We start from the raw sequence: 22,294 nt of genomic DNA on the forward strand, positions 1-22,294 counted from the left end.
TGGGGACCAGGAGTTCCTGGACCAACACACTCTCAGGCATTGTGGTTGGTGAGATTCCATAGCAAGAGATGGCCTGTAGTGTATTTGCGCTCTTACCCGTGTGTTCCTTTTTTTGTTTTTCTACATGCTTGGAGTTTTCCCCTGCGTACAATAGGAAATGTGCTATAAAAATAATGTTTGCCATGCCTTTCTCCCGTATTTTTGGGGAATATATGATACTGTATGTCAGAATATCCCACAAAACACTTAGAAACAGGGACATACTGCTTTATATAAAATTAGCCCTCAGCACAGATTATATTTGAGCATTAGTTCTGAGAGTGCATTCTGATTAAGACCACAGCTTGGCCTAACCACGAAATGCATTTCATGTTTTGACTTTTGTTCTTGGAAAAGGTCAGGGAATCACCATTTTGCCACATTTTCCCAGGTTTCCAAAGCTAGGAGTGGCTGGGAATCAGAGGGCCACCTTTGGCCCCTCCGGCGGCTGTGTGGAAACAGTGTGCTTCCTTCTTTTCGCCCCTTTGATGCCCCCCCCCTTTACCCTCCTTCTTCCCTGCCCCATGGCTGCCGTTTGTTTGGACACCAACCTCCTAAAGTCAACCACACACACACACACACACACACACACACACACACACACACACACACACACACACACACACACACACACACACACACACACACACACACACACACACACACACACACACACACACACACACACACACACACACACACACACACACACACACACACACACACACACACACACACACACACACACACACACACACACACACACACACACACACACACACACACACACACACACACACACACACACACACACACCGCTGAGTCAACGCTTGTGCAGGAAGGATGCAGTTGTTTTTGCGCCCCGGCTCAGGGTTGCTTGGTCTAGAGGTGGGGGTAGATGAGGCGGCTGCATTTACACGACAGAATGCACTGTTTGAAAAATAAAGAAGGAAAGAGGAAGAGGAAAAAGAGGGCGGGACACACTGTGCCAAGTGTGCCGGCTACTTAAAAAAAACTACAGTGTGTGTCCATGACAGTGACAATTGCCTCTCTGTGAAGAACGGTCCATAAACCTGTCCTGTCTTGTGCTTATCTGATTTAAATACCAGGAGGAGGCTGCTGTGTGGAGGATAAATCGCAGCGCTTGTCTTTCAGGTGGAGTCACTGCGAGTAAATAAACATGATAATGAATCCATGGCGAACTTTCAAAATAAACAAAGTAAAGAACTCGAAAAGTGCAACAGCATCAGGACTAAAAAGGACCAGTTCCATGCCTATGAAATTGAAGAGTTACCACTTTGGAATACTCTGCTTTTAGATGCAGTGGGAGTCATGTTTTGCCCTTTCAGTGAATAAAGAAGTGTCTAAAGATGAATGCCTTCGCAGATTGATGTGGAAGGCCTTTCAACTCCCGATATGGAAAACACAACAAACCCCAAACAAGCGCGGCTTCTTTTTCTTAAATTGAAATATGAACTTTATTTTTTACCCATACAAAATAAAAAGAATGTTAAAAGTTTACAATACAGTGTCAACTTCAAATGTCTATTCGGAAACATTTCATACTGAGACTGACACATAACTGGGAGCCCCATCTTTGGGTTTTTTCGATGGATACATTTAAAACAATCTAAAAAGAGGTGGGAGGGAACTAAAAGTAATCCAAAAAAATAGAAAGGGGGGCCAGAATAGAAATGAGAGTGGACAAAGGAAACAACTTTAAAAACAAAGTTATGGTCTAAGAGTCACAGTATACTTCTGATCGGCGATCTGGGGGGAATTTAATGTTGCTATAAAATTAAATATGAGGTCCAAATGCCAGAGCAACTGAGCTAGGACAGGGTGGAAAAGAAAATTAACCTGTTGATATGGTTTGCCGTTTGTAGTTTATTTGATAAAAACGTGAATTAAAAATAGAAACAAATTGAAAAAAGGCTGTGGTTAGCTTACCTATTGGTAAAAATACACCTGCTTCCTTGTTTACGTTGCAGCCCGACAATCGGACTGACTGGAGAGTCGGGACAAAGCCTGGAAGAAGGGCTCAGATATTAACAGCAGTGTCTCACAGCCAATTGATAACGTGGTAATATAACACTTTATGGGTGAGACAATGACTTCCGTTCCCTTCTCCAGTGTGCATCACCTTCCAACGCTTTGGAAAATGCTGCCCCTGAACTTGTCTCTTAAGGCTTCGACTGCTGCTTATAGAGGGGTTTTTTGGGGGCAGATCTTGAGAGGCTTGTCCACTTCATAATGCCTACTACAGAGGATTGAGGAAAATCAAAAAAAGTGCCAAATGAAAAAGCTACAAAGCAACACAAACCACACCTATCCTGTCCACGGGGCTCATGGCAAAAACAGTGACGACTGCCCTTCTTTTTTAAATCAGTCAACGTTAAAAAACATCCTCTTCGGATTCTCTTCTACAATCAAATAAAACTGCATTTAAAAAAAGGAAAAAAAAGAAAATTAAAACACATAATATACAACCAGTTTTCCGTCTCCTGCGACTTTGTGTTTTTACAGCCGAGGGATTTGCTGTCAGCGACGAAGAGTCTTTCCCTCCTCTGCTCGGAGCAGAGGAATCTGAAAATAATGTTGAAAGAGTGTGTGTGTGTGTGTGTGTGTGTGTGTGTGTGTGTGTGTGTGTGTGTGTGTGTGTGTGTGTTCGTGTGTGTGTGGTAAAGGAAGAGGAGGGAGGGAGCTAAGAGTCATAGTCTTCGTCGTCGTCATCCTCGTTTTTGTGCGGCTCCGGGGCGGGGGGAGGCAGTGCAACGCTGATCATGGAGGGGTGGGGGGCGAAGGCCACGGCGCCCTGGGACTGTTCGGGAGCCATGCTGCCTGGCATGTGCTGGGGTGGTGCGTTTGGGCTGCAGGGGGAACAGGGAGAATAGTAAATCAGATATCAATCAATTAAATATACCTTAAGGGTAAATTAAACAGCAGTAAATCATTGTATAGTATCATTTATTTTTCAGTTAATTTCTGCCATCGCTATAATCTCTTAAATCAGTGCGTCCAAATTTAGACTACAACTAGTTGTATCATGTACTAAATATTTAATATATGGTACAAATGTAATGCTTCTACATATTTTATGTGAATGTGTTTTTTTTTATTTAAATTTTATAAACCCGTGTTTGTGTCATTTTCTCACTTTATTTTTTGCTTTTTATCTGCACTGTATCTTTGCTGTTGTAGCGCTGTAAATCAACCCACTGTGGGACGGATGATGGATTTGTGATTATGATACTCAAATGTGTTTTAGCAGTCAGTAAAAAAAAAAGTTGTATTTAATTAAATAAATAAATATTTATTTTATTCCAACAACTAATGACATACAGCTCCGGAAAAAATAGACCACTTCAGCATTATAATTGTTCTCTATTTATAGGTATGTCTTTGAGTTAAAATATTTATTTTTTTATATATTTTATTCTATAAACTACTGACAACATCTCTGTGTTGGATTTCAACAAAAACTTGAATGGCTGTCATACAACTAGAGATAAAGATTTAAGAAAAAAATGAGTGGTCTCTTACCTTTTTTCCAGAGCTGAATGTGAGCAACTACTTTAAAATGTTACTACCAATCGAGACAAAAAGATTATTTCCATGGAGCTTTTTTTCTACATTGCAATTGTCGTGGTGCTGAGAAGCTCCTCTATTTCCATTTTTTTACACTATATATGGACACTTATACAGTGCAAACATACAATATAGTCTAAACCTGCTTAAAATCCAAAGGAATGTGGAATTAGCCCACAGAAAGTGCTGTTTCTAGAGGAAAAACAGCACCCTCTACCGGTCCACAAGATATCTCTACATCATTTTCTGATTTAAAAATATGAACATTGGGCTAACAGTGGACATAATGATAGCAAGAGCTCATTCAAGCTAAAGGTAAAAGGTAAATCTGTTGTTAAAGTGAGACTTTTTAAATGTTGAAAGAAGAAAAAAACACATGCTTTGTATTAAAAAAGAAAAGTAAAGATATGTTACGAACCATTTTTCATTTAAACACTTTCAGTAACAGTGTGGCTAATCCAAGCAAAGTTCTGACTGATATTGTTTTGTAACCCATGTGTTTTCACTGATTTGATAACCTTAATTATTGTGCTACAGTTACTGTGGTTGTATTGATTTATTAATAACAAACGCAGCCTTTGTCCATACCTGTGGAACCTGGATGCAGCCTGCTGGTTTGTGCTTGACTGAGAGCCGTCCTCCTCGTCCCCGTCCGTCTCGCTTTCTTCAGACTCATCCTGTTTTTGTCACCAAAAACACACCAGTGAGCCTTCTTATCTCACACGTCATTGCGACTTTACGAAATATTATTTATAGGCTTGGAAATAAAAGTATTTTTCTGTGCTCAAAATATCTCGTTGCATGTTCAGGATAATAAAACGTGTGGATAGCTTTTGTCCTTTGCATGCAAATGAAGTCCCACCTCCTGTTCTGATTCGGTGCCAGATAACTTCTTGTCCTTTCCTTTGGAGCCAGCACCCCCATTCTTGCGGCCAGACCCGGGTTTTCTACCCCTTTGGAAGAAAAAAAAAAAGAACATATGGATTATTTGAATAAAGAACAACAATTCTGATGCAGGGAATGATGTTCCGAACACATTGAGAAGAAATAACTATCCGTAATTTATATTCAAAACATGCTCAACATGCCTCATTCCCACAGCTGAGACGATGTATCTAAATATTATTAGCTTAGAACAAATTTAAATTGAATCACAATCGAATCAGAAACACCCTTTAGGGTTTTTACCTAATTTATGTGCAATACTCTGCCAAGCTCTCTGCTTCTACTTAGCAGTTCCAGTGTTTAATTTGATAATCAATAATGCGTTTTTCCCTCTACATTCCTCAATAATGAGTTTTCTTCTCTTGTTGTTTTAATCTACTTTACTTTTTTGAATCACAAAACGAAATGGGAATGGAGATAATGGAAAATCGTTAACAAAGCAGCAGCAGTAGCAGGAAAGGCAAAAACTAACTCTTATTGTTTCCATATAAGGAGTGCCATCCTGCAACGTGATTCATTTATTCCAAGTTTAAATGTGTGTGCACAACTTACAAGACAGACAGAGTAAACAATCATGTGATTCAGATTAATGAATCAACTTTATCTGCACGGCAGACAAAGCTATTATTGTGCTATTAGTTATTATGCCATACAAGCATGTCAGTGTGCGTAGGCATGTGTAAGAAAGAAACACATACCTGCGTGGGACTTTTTCTCCTCCCCCCTCTGTGTGGTTCTCCTCCCCCTCGCCCTGCATGTCTGGCACCGTTGCCACCAGATCTTTCAAGAAATCAAACTGTTGCTCCAGCTCGATACACTGCTTTCTGTGGAAACACAATGTCAAAATCAGCACACTGCTTTCTCCACAGACTCGCATGCATTCTGCTTTGAGTAAAGAGTCGTACCATCAAATTACATCTGTGGTATGTCAGTCAGAATTGACTGCGCAGAGGATGACTCCCAAAGAAGTCCAACTCCAACACAGTGCAATCTAGACCCGGTTCTTTATCAAGACACACAAAAACACAGAAACTTACAGATGCGATGTTGTCATCGTCTTTGCATTCCTAGACTGGGTGACTTGACAGGCCTTTGTAAGCAATGATTCCAAAAAAAGCTCCAGGGCTCTCGCTGACATCTTAGATAAGGAAATTAGTATGCAACAGGTTTGCTGACTTTATCAATTACTAACTAAAAATCATTATCTGTTTGACTTGTTAACAAGGTTAATGTATAAACTTCCAACCAGAACATCAGTTTTATGTCCTAAATGCCAAGTACAACATTTAGATAAATTCAACATACTTTGGTGGGTTCAAAACAAATACTGATAATTGATACTTGGGACATGCACAGTGAAGATTTTTGTCAGAAAGGATACAAATAATAACAGGTACTGCTGCAGCCACTTTGCCTATTTCTTCATCCGTCTGCATAATCTTCTTTATCCTGGCCTGTGAGAACAAAAACGGGAAGTATTAGACACGTGAGAGTCAATGCATTGACACACATTTGTTTATAATAACAAATTGACTTTTAAACAATCTTTGAATGTACGAACAACGCTTGTTAACTTAGGTAACTTATTACCCATACACGGTGAAACACATTTTTGGACAGTCGGTTTCATTAAAAGAGGACTTTCATAGCATGTATGTTTAACAATATTAATCACTCTCCTGTATTATAATGTGTGTACTATGAAAACACTCACAAACAACTGATTTACCAAGAAGTATAACGTTAAGTTTCACTTAGCTTGGCATGCTAAAAACAACGCTAACTGCTGGACTCGCTAGCTAACTTGCGTAGAACTCCTAACACAGCAAACACTGGGATGCAAAGGAAATGGGACAGCCAATTCTAAAACCAATCGTTGTAATAATGTCACGAATACAATTCCTATTTTAATTGTAAATGTTTGCCTGTGTTTGTTAGCTTGTTAGCTCGTTAGGCGAGCAGACAGGCCAATCCCCAGTCAAGCTTGCTAGACAAGTTAGCTTTCCATCACACAGTATGCTAACGCTGCATACTCTGAACACCGGTTCAGCGAAGTTTAAACTCACCGGAGGGAATCTGGCGTTGTATTTCTTCTTTTTGCTTGGCATAATTAAATTACCTGGGTGGCTACCTTAAAATAAAATGGAATATACTGTGAAATATTATTCTAGATTGTATAAATCAACCCCACCGCGCACACACTTGATAGCGATAGCTACCCTGCTAACTCGTTAGCACGTCGTCACTGGTTCCCTGTTGCTGCTCGGCTTGGTTCCGCATGGTCCCAGCGCCGTCATTTTGGAGCAACTTTGTACAGGGATAAAATGTAAACATGACTTTAACAGTCGTTGGACCGCCGTAAACGGCTATGCGTTATAGCTTAACGTACATGCAAAAATTACCAAAAATAAACCTCGTTTTTACAGACCTCACATTGTACTTTATTTATTTGTTTATCAACGCAGTGTGGTGTATACCTCAGCAGCTATACTACTTTAATTGCCCACCGTGTTTATGAACACATTTAATTTCCCAGGTAAAAAAAAAAATGTGTCTATGGGCGAGAAAATATACTAATGTTAAACTGTGGGACATTTTGATGGAGTCTGTGTAACAATTATTTGATACAGAGGTGTGTGAGATGTGAGAATTAATTGAAGTTCTTTGAAAGTCCATTTCGGCCGCACAAAGCACATGGTACCGTAACTGCATGAATAGCTGAGCAACAAAAACCAAACTGCAACTAGCTTTAGCCCAATCAGTTAGGGCCGTGCCTGAACGGGATCACAAACACCTGCAGGTACGTTCAACGTCCACAGTTTGACCCCTTTCCTATTATTCACAAGTATGTATATTACACAACGTTAGGTGTGGTCACCAGCGTGCGGTAACGCTACAACCCTTGTTCAAAATTGTGAAGAAGGTAACTGGACGATTCTTAAAATGGCTAGCTAGCCGTTTAGCTAGGTCAAAAAAATGTGTTCGTGTTTAGCTTTGTGTTAACTGTATAACTTAAGACACACAATTTATAAAAGCTTATTTATATAAATGAACAGTTGACGGACAAACGTTAGCTTTAGAACTAGTGTTGCTTATGTGGGAGGCTAAGTTAGCATATTAGTAAACAATCCAGCTGTCCACTTTACCGTGGGTAAAGAAGTAGTCCAAACTAATCGATAATGTGCACATGTGATTTAAAAGACCATTTTAATAAAGAACACATTTCTCATTTCAACAGGTTAGGAACAAGTACTTGTTCAATAGCCCTAACTGACAGTAACATGGAGGAGGAAGGGGCCCCTGGAAATGGCGAGGTCGAGACCCCCTTCGCTGCAGAGACCTATGCTGCTGAGGCCATGGCTGCAGACATGGACCCGTGGATTGTGTTTGACTCAAGAAGAACTCCCAGATCCGAGTTTGATGCCTGGCTGAAGACCAATCGGCCCTCCCAAGTGGACAGATTTGGTAATGAGGAAGGTGGTGTGAGCCCTGTGGGGTGGATTGCTGTTCTGGGCCTGAACCACTGCCCCAGCGTTGGGGATGTTACTGGTCTGCAGGAGAGCTGGGAGAAACTTTTGGCCAGCGGCCGGCCTGTCAGCTTCCAGACTATCAAGGAGCTGGCACTCAACCACGGAGTGCTCACAGGCAAATGGCTGATGCACTTAGACACTGGTTTTAAGTTGGACAATGCCTGGGAGCGTGTGGCGAGAGCAGCCCTGGATGGTAAGATATCCCTAGTTAAGGTCAGTCCCCATAACTCCAAGGCAGATAGCAAGCAGGTAATTTGTGCCTATAACGAAAACTTCACTGACGAGAGTGAGGTCTTAAGGCTGGACTCTGTCATTCGTGCCGCAGGGATCAAGTGCTCTCTAATCTACAAGCCGGACGTGTACACATACCTGGGAATCTACAGAATCAACCGTTGGAAACTCTGTCCAACCATATACGAGAGCAAATTTGACCTGGAGTGTGTACCCCGCCGTTCCCACATTATCAACAAAGTCACCAATCTTGAAGTAACATAAGCCTGTCAGAAGAAGAGGGTAGTTCTGTAGGATGAAGAAGCACCCTTTTGCGATGATCCCATGAGCCGACTGTTCTGTACAGCTCACTGTCAAATGATTTTGAAAGTCAGTTGTTGAATTTTGATCTCTTCTTCCTTTTGGCAAAAAAAAAATCTCATTTATACTTGTATTGTCATGCTGTATATTTCCAAAGTCACCGGAACTGTCGTCAAATATTTTTTTATGATTATCTTGCATTCATATGAGTATTTATCTTCATGTTCTAACACACTAACAACCTACCTGATAGACGGGGGGAAATCTCGATTTGTATTCGCAGAAGCATTCATTTTTCACTTTTACAATATGCATTTGTCTTAGTTTGTTCAGCTTTATGTTTTCATTAGTACTGAACCACGATAACAGAGTTGCCAAATAAAGTCTACTTTTGAAGACCATTTTTAGACGTTGTGGGTTTTATTGCCAAGAAAAGTGTTTTGGATTTTGACAGAATGAATTATTAATAACAGCAAAAAGGCACATATACTATGTTTACATCATACTAGTATAAAACGGCACCTGAAAGCATTTTTTTTTTACTAAAGAGTAAAGCAAGTCAACATACAGGTCTGAAAGTTAAACTGCAGCCATTACTTATGAAATAACTGTAGAAAAACTGACCACAGGCAGACAGCAAAACATAATCTGATACAGCTCTGTGTGAGCTTCTGCTATAAGCATGTACTTATTAATGTAGCTTGATAATTATACACACAACTTCATTTGGTTTGCAACGCATTACTGTATGTGTTGAGACTCAAAGGCACCAGTATGAGAACATTGTTAGTTGCTGCTGACCTTAAAAGAAAAGGTATTTGTAGGTCCAAAGTCATATATGGGGATATTTCAACTACAAGGACATTATTTGCAGACTTACCTCCAAGTGTGATAAAAATCCTACTGTGAACCCCTACCGCTTTAAACCAAACTTACAGAATGATAATCACATTAACACTGACCACAGTTACTACAATTGTTAAAACGTACAAAAACATGCTTAAGATTCCACAGAACAGGAAAACATTTGAACAGATGCATTCAGCGATGCACCCCGTCTGATTGTCTTTATAGAACAAAGTTAATGATTGATGCATACAAGGCTATCCGGTTAATAAAATCTACTTATAGAATACCAGAAAGAGTCCTTGATTTCGGGTTTTAAAGAGCATGTACCCAGTCGGCAGTTTTGCTACATTCCATCGTTCACAAGCCCTAATTAATCCACCCTCTTTCCTTTTAAAACAACAAAGGACTTATAGTTCTGAAGGGTAGACACAAGTGGTCTATGTTAGTTTGTCCGTATAAAAATCAATTAGACAAACTTTAAGTCGGGTGTCCTGACACAAATCCTGCTTGGCTTCCACTGTTAAAAATTGAAATAAGGCGATCCTCGTCTGCAGACATCAACTCGTCGAACTCATCCAGCACAGCTGAGCGGTGGTTGTTGTTGTTGGACGACATGTCAATCATGCCCTCGTTCTGGAGCAAGTTGACAATGCTGTTGGGGTAATTCATCCAGGTGCTCCCTGGGAGGCCAGCAGGGTCAGATGTGTTCTGGGATGCTGCGCCATGAGCAGCAGAAGACGAGCTGGGAGCGGCAGCTTGTTGGCATGAAGCTGAAGCCAACATCACCGGGCCGTTTCCACCCACGTTCATGAGGTTTGGGTTCAGGAGGTTTGGGTTCAGGAGGTCTTCAAAGTCGTCCATGTTTAGGTTGTCCAGAACGCCTGGCGCCTGGGCTTCGGAAAAGCTGGGGAACTCTGGGATATCATCGTCCACAAGTGGTGGGTCCACCCGGAACTGAGAAGCCTGCAGCGTGAAGGAGCTGCTGCTCTGTGTGGAGGACGCGCCTGCCTGAGAAGCTGTCGTCTCCTGGGCCATGGCCGAGGAAATGTTGGGGAAGAACTCGTGCAGGTCTGACAGGTTGACGGTTGAGTAGTCCTGGTTGGCTGTGGACGTGGTGGTAGAGCATTGTGCCTGGCTCATTGTGAAGTTGGGCATTGGAGTGGCTTTGGGCTGGGAGCCCAGGCTCAGGCTCTCCATCTTGGGCTGGACTGAGAAAAGCTGGCCCGGTTGATATAAGTAGGAAGGCTGGGGTTTGGCTCCTCTGGCACCAGATGGCACCACAGCTGCTGGCGACACACAACAAGCGAGAAGGAATTGAACTTTCACTATTGAAAATGACATAATCTTTATGCACCCACAAATAATCAGTTTATGGTTAAGGTGTGCCGATCATTGACCATCGACTAGTGTCGTATTTCAGATTTTATAAAAATGTTTTTGGGCCACCAGTGCCTTTATCATAGAGACAGTTTAAAAAGTGGGTGACGGAGGGGGTGACGCATCATTCCTTTAGATTATTGCAGGTCAAATTTAACGCATTTTGTAACATACGCAAATCTAAAAACTGTTTTTTTAAATCAGTACTAGCAGAAATCAGAATCGGCAAATCAGATTTTGGAAAAGATTGCAATCGGTTGTTTTTGAAACAGCTTTGTTGCCTTGTTTTGTTTTCGGTTATATTAATCAGACTCACCAACTTGTGCATTCATTGATGGAGGCTTGGTTGTGATTGTTCTCCTTGCCGGGCTTATGTGCCTTCTATCTTGTGGAATGGACACTAAAATTCCAATAGACATGATTAGATTACATTGAAACAGAAAATCTAAATACAATATTGTATATATATATAGCAGTGGTAGTGACAGAAAAAAAAATCTCATACCACTAGACAGCATGGGCCCCAGCTTCAGACTCTGGAACATGTCCCCTGTACGCTTTCTCTTCTCACACAGCCTGTATTCATCTACAGGGGTCATTTTTAATAAACAGTTAATAAACAGGAACATCTTAGAGTAACTTCCTCATTTATGTGACATAACAGGAAAAATGGGGACATAGCTTCCTACCTGGGTCAGAGGGCAGGTACTGGAAGTCCATTGGCTCACTGACCTCGCGGTCTGAGGGCCGACGCAGCTGCATCTTGACTCTGATGGGCTCGGTGAGGTTAGTGTCGCGGTACGGCGGTGTGCGGAACACAATGGCCACCTGCCTGTGGACGTCAGCCTGCGAGAAAGTGCCTTTTCCCTCCCAGGAGTCCTGGAAGAAACGCACTTCGATGTCCTCTACAGGGGAACAAAAATGGGAAATGTAAAGAGATAATAATAGGTAATAAAACGTTGATTTAACATGGTTTACAGCAGGACCAAACAACTGCAAAACTATGTGATATGTTCAATGTACTGTATTTATTTTAGCTTTGTTTCACTCTGTTTACTCATTTAGCAGAAAGAAATACACAGTGCAAAGAAGTTCCTTTTACATGTCTATCATGTTAGACGTGGATGAATGAATAGAGGATGGCAGCTTTAGGTTCATGATTGAAGTCACATAATGTGTCTGCTTTGCTTTACTCAAAGAAGACCCTGTGACAAAATTAAACCACATGTCAATTGTGGGGTTGTACACAAATGTTTTAGAACCATCTTATTCTGTCTCTTCAAGCACACAATAAATATATTAAATTGTTTCTTTTTCTCAGATATTCAACCCATCCCATTCTCTAAAGGCGTACTGTACCTTTTTGCACTTTGTCACACAGTAGAAAGATTTCATCCCCTCCTTTGCAGCTTCCATTGTTGCGGTTGACTCGGCAGATCTTCAGCTCAGCTGTGTTTGGCGCCCCTGTTAGAAGGGGAAAAAAGCATTTATGAAACATGTAAATACCACTGAGCTATCTGGTGGCCCTGATAACATGTCAATATAAATCCATTTAACCAGACACATTTAAATAAAGAAGGACTTGGGCTGTTAATGAAGAATCAATATATCGCAAACCTTAGGCAGGAATTAAAAACATTATATTGTCTGTTTCTTTTTTTCTGTTTGTGTGTTTTTTTAAATAAATCTATTTTTGCTGTTTTCCATTGTTTTGTATGAATTTTGATTTGTAGATTTGTTTTGTCATTTTTAGTTATTTTCTCAGATTTCAATCTCAGCACTTACGACTTCATACTGCTGTTTTGGACTAACACAAATATTTATCTATTAAAACCTCAACCATGACACTGTGTAGACTCCTGACATATTGCTCAACAGTACTTAAATAATCCTCCAAGAAGAGAAACAATATTTCATGTTTGAAACATGAGAGCATATAATCATTTCATTTCAACAGTTCTTTACTGGACTTAGTGACATGCAATACAGGACAGAGAGGCGTACATTCTATACATCTATATATAGAGCTGTGTATTGTGGGTTAGGCTACGTGGTTTGAATGCTCAGCAACAGAGTAAGAATCGAGATACTTGCTATAAATATCGAGACTTATACTTGCAAAAACCTTCAGGCTGACAAGAAAAGTTCAAATGCAAAGAGGAACAAAGAGTGCGAGGGAGTTTAATGATGTTAAGGATGATTGTCAACTGGCTTACACAGAACCAAAAACCCCTTCCAAAGAGGAGTATTCCAAACCAGCATCTGCTATAAACACTATGTGATAGCTGTTTATTTTACCAGGATAGGTCTCATTGAGATTAAAAATCTCTTTTCGAAGAGAGTCTTTTCCAGTTAGTCTATGTAAACTGTATTTCCATATCAAATAAACCAAAAATAAAATAAACACTGGTATTTCCCCCAAAATTCTTATTAGCTGAACCAGTCAAAAAATAATAATAATAACGAGCTACTACCAAAAAGTATAAATATCAGCTAGGGTTGCAACTACAAAAAAAAAATGTGATTTCCTCAAATGTCAAAATATTTTATTTACAATAATATATATATATATATATATATACTGTGTTGATTGTGTCGAACATATGTATATATTACTTTTTTTTCCTTCTGTATACCCCTTTTTACCCCCCCCCCCCTTCTTTTCTACGCTCTTATCTTTTTATGTTATATGTTCTTGTTTATATTTGCACTGTGGGACTGCCAGAAACGGTACTTCAATTTTCTGTATGTATAACACATGTGGGAACTTTGACAATAAAGTGGACTTTGAATATATGAGGAACAACAGGTAAAGACTCCTCTCATTTGCTGGAATCAGAAATTATTTCCAAATTTCTGATGAATAAAACTATTAATTGACACAAGAGTCCCCAATTATTTAACTGTTGATTAACTAATAGATCAATAGATGAATGGTTTCAGCTCTGACATCAGTGTTCAAAGATCTGCTTGAGTGTTTGCATATGGGTTGCCAACTCACTGTTGTCAAAGATGGGCTGTGATACCACAGGCTTCAGGGGAATCAGCTCCCCTGTAGGCAGAGTGATGGTGGCCTGGAAGCAAAGCCGGACCGAGTTCAAGTCAAATTCCTCCTCCCACACCTTTGCATCGGGAACTGCAGCCAAAACACAGCGGGGAAAAGGGTTGGGTTCGCAATGAGTCTGGCAGAGCACTGCATCCTGCGATATGAGGGCTATCAGATTGAAAAGGGTCTGGGTATTTACATTTCCTGTTGTTATTGTAACGGTTGATTAAAATACAGAACTGTTCATATCATACTTTCATAGATTTGTTTCTATTTTGAGTTATGCTTCCAATGCTGTAGAGAACGGCGGTGGCTATCATTGCAAATGCTAACTCTACCCAGTTATAGGTTTTTAAACATAGCTAAGGTAAAAGCTACATACTAATGTGTTGTAGAAAAACACAGCAAAAAAGTAAAAAATATGTATACATGACAGTAGCTAGCCTGATACTTCTTCACCCACTGCTGTGAACTCAAAGAATTTAGGTAAAATGTTGGGAGTTTTTCTAGCAGGACCAACACAGCTAATGCTAACTTTTAGCTAGCTCTTAACGCAGTGAAGCAAAGATTTTCCACAAAGTTGGTAGTAGTAGTAATACTTTTTAGGAAGAATTGGCATTTCAAAGTTATTGATTAATTCTGGTTTAAGCATATTTTAAATGAGATTCCCCTTTTATTTTGATGGCAAGGTTGAAGACAGATATCCCAATTCTAGTTCAGTAAAATAATGGCCTTCACACTTGAGCGGAACAATTAGGGACTCTCCATGCTGAAGATTAACTTTTCCGCACCAAATTATTGATTTACTGGAGACACAGAATGCTTTGTGTCCGACTCTGATCTCTCTGCAGGACTTACTGTTGAAAGGGTTGTTGTTGGTCTGCAGCCTACACGTGATGGCCTCATTCACATCCTTCTTCTTGACACACTGTATGCCCAGGTTCTGAAAACTGAAAGCAAATAAAGTCTTAGACCGAAACCAGAAGACAGAAACCACTGAAGCATGCGTGTAGTTCCTAAATGACAAAACTGCGTATTCTGGAACCAACACATATTTGTGGTCAAACACTTAATTTACAGTTAGTGCATAGCAAAGTTTGAGAGGACGGTTTGAGGGTTGAGAAGACTGTTTGCGAGTAGAAAAATGCTCAGGACAAAAATATAGATATTTTATAAATCAAATATTATGAATGTTACAAAAACTTTTTAATTTAGGAAAATGACTTTTTCTCTCGCCTGGAAGACCTTATTCTAATAGTAATTTACTCAAGTACTCACACACTAAGTGTGTTAACCACAAGTTTCATGATGATGCAGTATTATATCAACTATCAGAACAACAATACGATATCTGCTGATATGACCAAGTCTGCAACAATATGATTGAATTTAGGGTCGTGTAAATATTATGATACATGCCTTGTGCCTATATAATATATACGTACTTTTAAAAAAGCTGTATGATATCGGCTTGGATACGGTTGCTTGTGCGTGGTTTCATGATTATCTATCTTTTTTGCGTCAATGCGTGAAATCACCACATGGCAATTCGGAATTTTTATCCATAACAAAAGGTGTCCCACAAGGCTCTGTATTGGGTCCTGTACTTTTTACCATATATATTAATGAGCTACTCTCCTTTTAACTAGCTGCCTCGCCCATCTGTATGCAGATGATACTATTCTCTACAGTACTGCAGATACCCCACAGGCTGCTAATGACAACTTGCAGCTTTTCTTTATGTATTACAGGACACTCTCTCTGACCTTAAACCTTAACACGCGAAAAACTACATTTATGTTATTTTTAAGAGCTAGAAATATTGATTTTACGAAACTCAATATTTTAACTGTTGATGGCTCTCCTATAGAGAGAGTTACTGATAATAAATATCTCGGGCTGTGGCTTGATGAGAAGCTCTCATTTAAGACTCATACTGACTGCCTCGCCTCCAAGCTCCAACAGAAGGTGGGCTTTCTATACAGAAACCGGTCTAGCTTTCCTTTGCTTAGTAGGAACAGAGTTGTAGAGGCAGTATTTTTATCAGTATTAGACTATGGTGATGTAATCTATAGACATGCAGCTACATCTACACTGAAACAATTAGACTCTGTTTATCATTCCGCCCTTAGATTTGTCACCGGTGACAGTTATAATACACACCACTGCGTTTTCAATAGTAAGGTTGGCTGGTCTTCTCTTTCTTTGAGGCACAGTTACCACTGGAAGTTCCTCCGTATGTCTCCTCCCTATTACATTGGAATCTTGGTTCCTATCAAACCAGATCCAACAATTGGCTAACACTTAGGGTTCCTCGCGCACGTTCGGATCTTGGAAAAACTGCATTTTTCTTTGATGCCCCTAGCACATGGAATGGTCTGCAACAAACTCCAAGGTTAGAGGTACTCCCATCTGCTACGGTTTTTAAACATTTGGTCTGTAATATCTGCTCTTTTGTTGCTTTTTATTGTGCAATGTACATTTTTTTCGATGTGAAAAAATAAGTGAACTTACTCAGATTTGAATCACAATACACTGGCAGTGGTGGGCAGTACACACTGTTTGTTTGAATTGCATCACACTTATCAAGATAGACGGTGAGACTTAGGTCCCTCCGCTCAGAAACACTGCTAAATTATGTATTGAAAAAACATTTCAGTAATTGAAATAATGATCATTTGCTGTTGTTGACTTACTTTGAGAGGACCAACAATACTTTTTAGAGACATTTCTTGGAGCAGTGGTACATATGATTGTCAAGCAGGATACGATACTGAACCTGTATTTTTGTAAGTGGTATCTTCTGTTAATGTTTGACGCATCTACAAACTTGTGATGAAACTGTCGACTAATTCTACACCGGCGCCAGTAAACACGTAATCTCCAGCAAAAGATGAAGTCTTTATCTAGATCAATCTTTAACAAATGTCACCAGCTTTTCATGTGGAAGTGTAGTTTCCCCTGAGGTAATTCAGTGTCAATATGACCATTTGAAAAAAGTGGCATTATTTCCTCAAGTTTCTGTTGCGTGCGAGATGTTTCTGTCACGTTAGCCACACATTCACACTCCAGTCTACCTGTGTATTCTTCTCTCCTGCAGGTCTGCTTCATAGTAGCCATGTTTGCAGTCTTTCCCGACCAGTTCGTGTGGGTGAGGCTTGTGGGGTGGGTTCTTCGTCACCAATGAGATGCGAACACGCAGGGGACCACTGTAGTTGTGCACCTGTGAGGGGAATATGCAATAGTTTCATATTTTCAAAAGGGAATCCTAATTACACATGAGCAAAGTTAAGTCTCGATTAAAGACTTGTTGCGTCCTACTGCTCAAACAGACACATTCAATGTAATATCTCTAACGTTTTGTTATGTATCGTAGTGCCTGTTTTACATTGTAGCATACAACATATTTAAAACTGTTGTGTTAGTTTTGTTTTACCATGGCTGACGGGAATCAAAGCAACTAATCAGCAACTTTTACAAGCATTAACAATGTTTTACGAATTCAAATAAATAAAAAAGAATGCTGGAGGGCTCTGTCCAAGTATTAAAAAAACAATTACAGTAAATGACATGTAAAAGTCAAATGAACAATAAATAATATGTTAGAGTCAAAGCTTGACTGCTTTTATCTTAAGCACTTGGGGTGCAACTACATTAATAATTTATGTGATTTTTTTTTTTCATGTTCAATATATATAATTCAATTTATAATCAAAGCAGATTGGTTAATTCTGGCTTCAGACAGAGGGTGAAAAGAGCAGTATGAGAAAAATAAAGAGCTTTTTGAACATTAAAGCATGGAGACATGTCCCAGCAGAGACATTGAATACTAATATCAACCTGAAACAGATTGGGTAATTAACAGCAAGAAGGGTAAAAGTACAGTAGAAGATAATGGCAATATGGGCCATACTTTACCGAAACTTTGAGAAAAGTCTATTAACATGTAATCTAAGCTACATGAAATGGATCCCAGTGAGAAAACTTCCTCAATAGGTTGAGTTTAAGTCTCACCTTGATGGCTGGGTGGGTCTTGGTGGTGTCGTTGCTCTTCTCTCCGGGGATGCTGCCAGCTGAACGTCCCTCACACTTATACCTGAACCTCATGCCCCTCTGCTTCGGCTGCTCAATGATCTCTATGAAGGGGCTCGCTGATTGGACTGATGGAGAAAGAAGAAGAATGTGATGTAAATGCGGTGTGGCTCTCATTTGGAAATACAAAAAAAAAAGTATGTGTACAGATTGTGAAAGCATGAATCAGTCTAGGTCTGTCATTGATTATGGGTACACAGTGTTAATATGTTTACTTGTGAAAAGGCAGAGACATTAAACAAGAATTATTTACAGGAAACCTTCTTACCTTGGTTGTGCGGGGTCAGGCCCCATCCATAAACACCTGTGGTTGACAACAACAATAAAAGACAAGTTAAACACTTGTTGGTCAAAATCTTAAAGCAACTAGTGGTTTTCCATTCAGATTACATGGAACACAGAATACAGTGGTAGTGATGATGACATAAACCAAAAGCTTCTTTCAGTGCATATTTGTGGTTTGGTTAGGGTATGTCATATGTGCGGTGGCAGGGGTGGAAATCTACCAGACAGAGCTGCGTCCAGAGAGGTCAAAGTTCGCTGAGAAATAAGGGCTTCCCAGCTAAATATAATAAACAGCCATAAACTGCCTGCCAAGTGCGGAAAGGAGAAGAATAAGTAAACATTGACAGCCAGGGTGTAATGTTGGTGTCAGATTACCAGCCTTGTTGTGAGGAGCTTCCATTGTAAGTGAATCGCTGGCAGCTCTCCGGTTTCAGACTTGGTTAATAAATTGTTTAGATTCATAGAAAGAAGCGAGGTGTGACCGGCCGAAGCTCCACCCAAAGGCTAGTAGGACTTGTTTGATGTGAAAGAATGGGTAGGAGGATTCCCAAGTTGTAACATGCCTGATTCCCAGACCAAACTCATGAATGTCGGTCACATGACAACAGGCTCTGATTTGTATCAATGTATGCAAGATTAATGCACGTTGATCATAGAAGAATAATTACAACTGTTATTATTTGAGATGTAAATGAAGGCATGATGTGAAAGTGAAAGTACAGTAAATGTCTACCACAGTCTGGCCTCCAAAACTGACTTAATGTACTAATATCAAATCAGAGATGAAGTAAATGAGACATTCATGTGAGTTATTTACAACTTTAAATTGCCCTAACAAAGGGGGTGTGAGTGACATGGATTTAATTTCATTGTCTTTCCTATCCATAAAGTCCATATTTTTGAAAATGTTAATGTTTAAATTGTGGTATTTAATATTATTTGGCTCGCAGTTAAAGTTGAATTAAATAGAATGATTGGCAGTTTTTAAATCATCACAGGATAACCTTCACATCAGCATACCTTTGATCCACTAAACAGCCTGTTTCTATTTGAGACTTGCACAAAGTATGAAGTGCAGTTTCCATATGTACGTCTACTACAAATGAGGTGGGCGGATCTGAGCAGCAGGGACAAATCCAAATAACACAGATTATGAGAGGTAGTGAAAGTACTCGTATCTTGTACTTCACTAAAAGTAGAAGTAATAGAGTGTAGGAATACTCTGTTACAGTAAAAGTCCTGCATTTTAAATGCTATTGAAGTAAAAGTACAAAAGTATTAGCATCAGAAAATACTTAAAGAACCAAAAGTAAAAGTAGTTATTGTTTGACAGAATAATATCTCTGATATGTTTTGATTATTGATCATTAAAGTGTTCTCAGAGCTGGTAAAGGTGCAGCTAGTTTAATGGCTTTGTATACTGCAGGGAAGCTGCTGAATTTACTCCAGGTGAACTAAAGTCTGATTTAAGGGCTGATTATATTTACCATCATTAATCCAGATCTGTAAAGGTAACTAAAGTTATTACATATTGTAAAGGAGTAACACCATTTACCTCTGAATTGTATTGGAGTAGAAGAACAAGTATCTCAAAACTGTAGTTATGTACAGTACTTGAGTAAATCTACTAAGTTTATTTACACCACTTAGGATCTTTAATTGAAACCAATGAGGATCTAGTGGGTTTATGTTTGCCGAACAGAAGATAATGTATTAACAACGACAGTCAACAACATGGTGTATCACATCTTTCCCATTAATAGACAGATACATATAAATTGATAGATCTTTAAATGAAATTAGGCATGTTCAGTCCCTGAAGAACTCCATGAGGTGGACTAACACAATAGGCCGTTTGGCACCTCGAGACTGTCACATTCGTCAGGTGAGTTACACAGAGAGCAACACAAACACTGAATGTAGCATACTGTTACCCGGATTTGTCAGGTATAAGCCATTAAAGCACAGTAATGTCACACTTCCTACTGTACGTTAGCTTACTATCCGGGAACTGCAGACTCCCCATGTTAGCGCAAACCCGGTGATAGCGGGGCTTTCCCCTGTGCGCAAAACAACTCCCTGTACAGTTTCAGCTTCAGTGTCTAAAGTGAGTAAACAGGCCGAGCAGCTTAATCCACATCCACTCACCATCCATGGCTGTTTCCGTGTCCGACTCTCGCCTCAACTTCGACACCGCTGTTTGTTTGTTTGTTTGTGTTTTCCTGTTAAAAGACGCTGCATACACGACAGTGCCAACTCCATAAACTTCTTGACATTGCTGTTCTGTCGCCTTCCTCGCTCCGCCCTCATCTGTGTACGACAGGTAGTAAAGCTGGACACTGCGAGGACGGTATGATGATGCAGGGCTTCCGGTGAACAGCGCTGCAGGAACTTTCCGTAGCACATGAAAAGTCCACTTCACTGTCTTCATCAAAATGTATTGAAGCTATTCGTGAATTGCTGCTATTTTCCTTTAATCTATTATAATCCTTATATCAATTTATCTGAAATAATAATAATAATAATACATTTGATAAGAATAACATACACAAGTCAAGTCAAAGTCCACTTTATTGTCAAAGTTTCCACATGTAGGCTATATACAACATATAACATAAAAAGACAAGAGCCTAGAAAAAAAAGAAGGGGTAAAAAGGGGTATACAGAAAAAAACAAAGTAATATATACATATGTTAGACACAATCAACACAGTTTGACAGTAGTGCAAAGTACATTTTCAGTAGCAGCGGAGAATAGAAAGTGACTGGTGCTGGATGAGGGACGGGTGTGAGGGAGGGGGATTAATGTCCTGGTACAAATACATAGTCTTTCAAATTGTAATGAAAAACTGGATTTAAAAAATTATGTTGGTCATTTATCAGTGTTGTCCATAGACTGTATACATAAAGGTATACTCACAGTGTAAACAATAAAAACAGTGTAAATTCTACAGCTACTACATAAGACATACATATTTTATGACAAGCAAGATCAATGCTTTAATAATTTATAATATTGTTATATTTTCAATTCAATGTAATACTTGGTTAATGTAATTATGACATCATTACTAGTTAATCAGTATGTGTTTTCACGTCAACATTCTATTTTATTCTGAAGAGAAATCTTATCTGTTTCCAGTGCTGTCTTCTTGCTATCTTGACGCAGGCTGCAACCCTTCGCCTTTTCTCTCTCTGCATTGTAACTCGCCACCACCCACTGAAAACAGTGCGGAAATACCCAGATGACGCACTTGAAAGGAAACAAAAAAATTAGGTTGTGAGTGGGAGAGGAGATAACATTGCTTCTGGATTGAGTCATAAACTGGAGACTGTGTTACACTGGATCCACTCTGCTGCTGGTCTACAATAAACTCTGCTTTCCAGTCCTTGACAATAGCAAAGTACTGTCATTACATGTAGAGCTTCTATCTTTGGCTATTCACAAGTTGTTGTCTACTTTCATTTGTTCAAATGAACAAAAATCATAGAATAATCATAAAGAGTTGAGCAAGAAACTTAAGAAACATAATTCCCATTCTGACCAGAAGAGAGCGCTACAGGTGAAGAAATAAATATATGCTCTCTAGCAGCACTGTGCATAAAATAAAATAAGATAAAAGGTTAAGAGGTACTTTATTAATCCCAAATTGGGAAATGTTGGCGTTAGTCCCCTCATATGTCTCTTGTTTATTAGTTTTTCCACAGGTTTCTTAATTCAAAAGCTTATTTCTAGGTCGATAAAGGCGTCTCATCATTATTTATTATTTTCCTACAAGTTACCAGAAACGAAAGAGACTTGGATATTAATTACACTCTTGCAAAAGTTTTTTCAGCTTAGTTTAATAAATGTATATATATATAAAATATAAATGTATTACTGTTTTATTCTAATTACATTGTAATATCACAGTGACCTGTTGCGAAGGCACTGGATAAATCGATGCCTTCATCTACTGTCGGAAATCCCATTAAAAGTGAAGAAAACAACAACAAAATTCAGTTAGGTTACT

The 22,294-nt window shown here is 39.4% G+C and overlaps 3 protein-coding genes across 5 annotated transcripts; 1 reads left to right on the forward strand and 2 right to left on the reverse strand.

Annotated features, from left to right (window-relative positions):
• Window positions 1–1,489: 1,489 nt before the first annotated feature.
• Window positions 1,490–6,915, reverse strand: drap1 (DR1-associated protein 1 (negative cofactor 2 alpha)). Its single transcript, XM_063900438.1, has 7 exons — window positions 6,639–6,915; window positions 5,954–6,026; window positions 5,610–5,703; window positions 5,271–5,396; window positions 4,490–4,580; window positions 4,216–4,304; window positions 1,490–2,909 (listed from the first exon to the last, which is right to left on the reverse strand). Exons 1-7 carry the CDS (start codon window positions 6,678–6,680, stop codon window positions 2,744–2,746), a joined length of 681 nt encoding a protein of 226 aa, XP_063756508.1. The 5' UTR covers window positions 6,681–6,915; the 3' UTR covers window positions 1,490–2,743.
• On the forward strand, window positions 6,868–9,034 carry c14h11orf68 (chromosome 14 C11orf68 homolog). 2 transcript variants are annotated; one of them, XM_063900437.1, is made up of 2 exons: window positions 6,868–7,495; window positions 7,811–9,034. In XM_063900437.1, exon 2 carries the CDS (start codon window positions 7,854–7,856, stop codon window positions 8,595–8,597), a length of 744 nt encoding a protein of 247 aa, XP_063756507.1. In that variant the 5' UTR covers window positions 6,868–7,495; window positions 7,811–7,853; the 3' UTR covers window positions 8,598–9,034. The 2 variants fall into 2 exon arrangements, with proteins under 2 accessions (XP_063756507.1, XP_063756506.1); XM_063900436.1 differs by having other exon boundaries at window positions 6,994–7,372.
• Window positions 9,035–20,591, reverse strand: rela (v-rel avian reticuloendotheliosis viral oncogene homolog A). 2 transcript variants are annotated; one of them, XM_063900435.1, is made up of 11 exons: window positions 20,431–20,591; window positions 18,266–18,301; window positions 17,920–18,065; window positions 16,983–17,128; window positions 14,764–14,855; window positions 13,861–13,995; window positions 12,219–12,323; window positions 11,549–11,764; window positions 11,365–11,445; window positions 11,176–11,259; window positions 9,035–10,765 (listed from the first exon to the last, which is right to left on the reverse strand). In XM_063900435.1, the coding sequence occupies exons 1-11, from the start codon at window positions 20,435–20,437 to the stop codon at window positions 9,960–9,962; spliced, it is 1,854 nt and encodes a 617-aa protein (XP_063756505.1). In that variant the 5' UTR covers window positions 20,438–20,591; the 3' UTR covers window positions 9,035–9,959. The 2 variants fall into 2 exon arrangements, with proteins under 2 accessions (XP_063756505.1, XP_063756504.1); XM_063900434.1 differs by having other exon boundaries at window positions 9,035–10,768.
• Window positions 20,592–22,294: the final 1,703 nt, after the last annotated feature.

Source organism: Eleginops maclovinus, chromosome 14, assembly GCF_036324505.1.
Source record: "Eleginops maclovinus isolate JMC-PN-2008 ecotype Puerto Natales chromosome 14, JC_Emac_rtc_rv5, whole genome shotgun sequence".
NCBI lineage: Eukaryota > Metazoa > Chordata > Actinopteri > Perciformes > Eleginopidae > Eleginops > Eleginops maclovinus.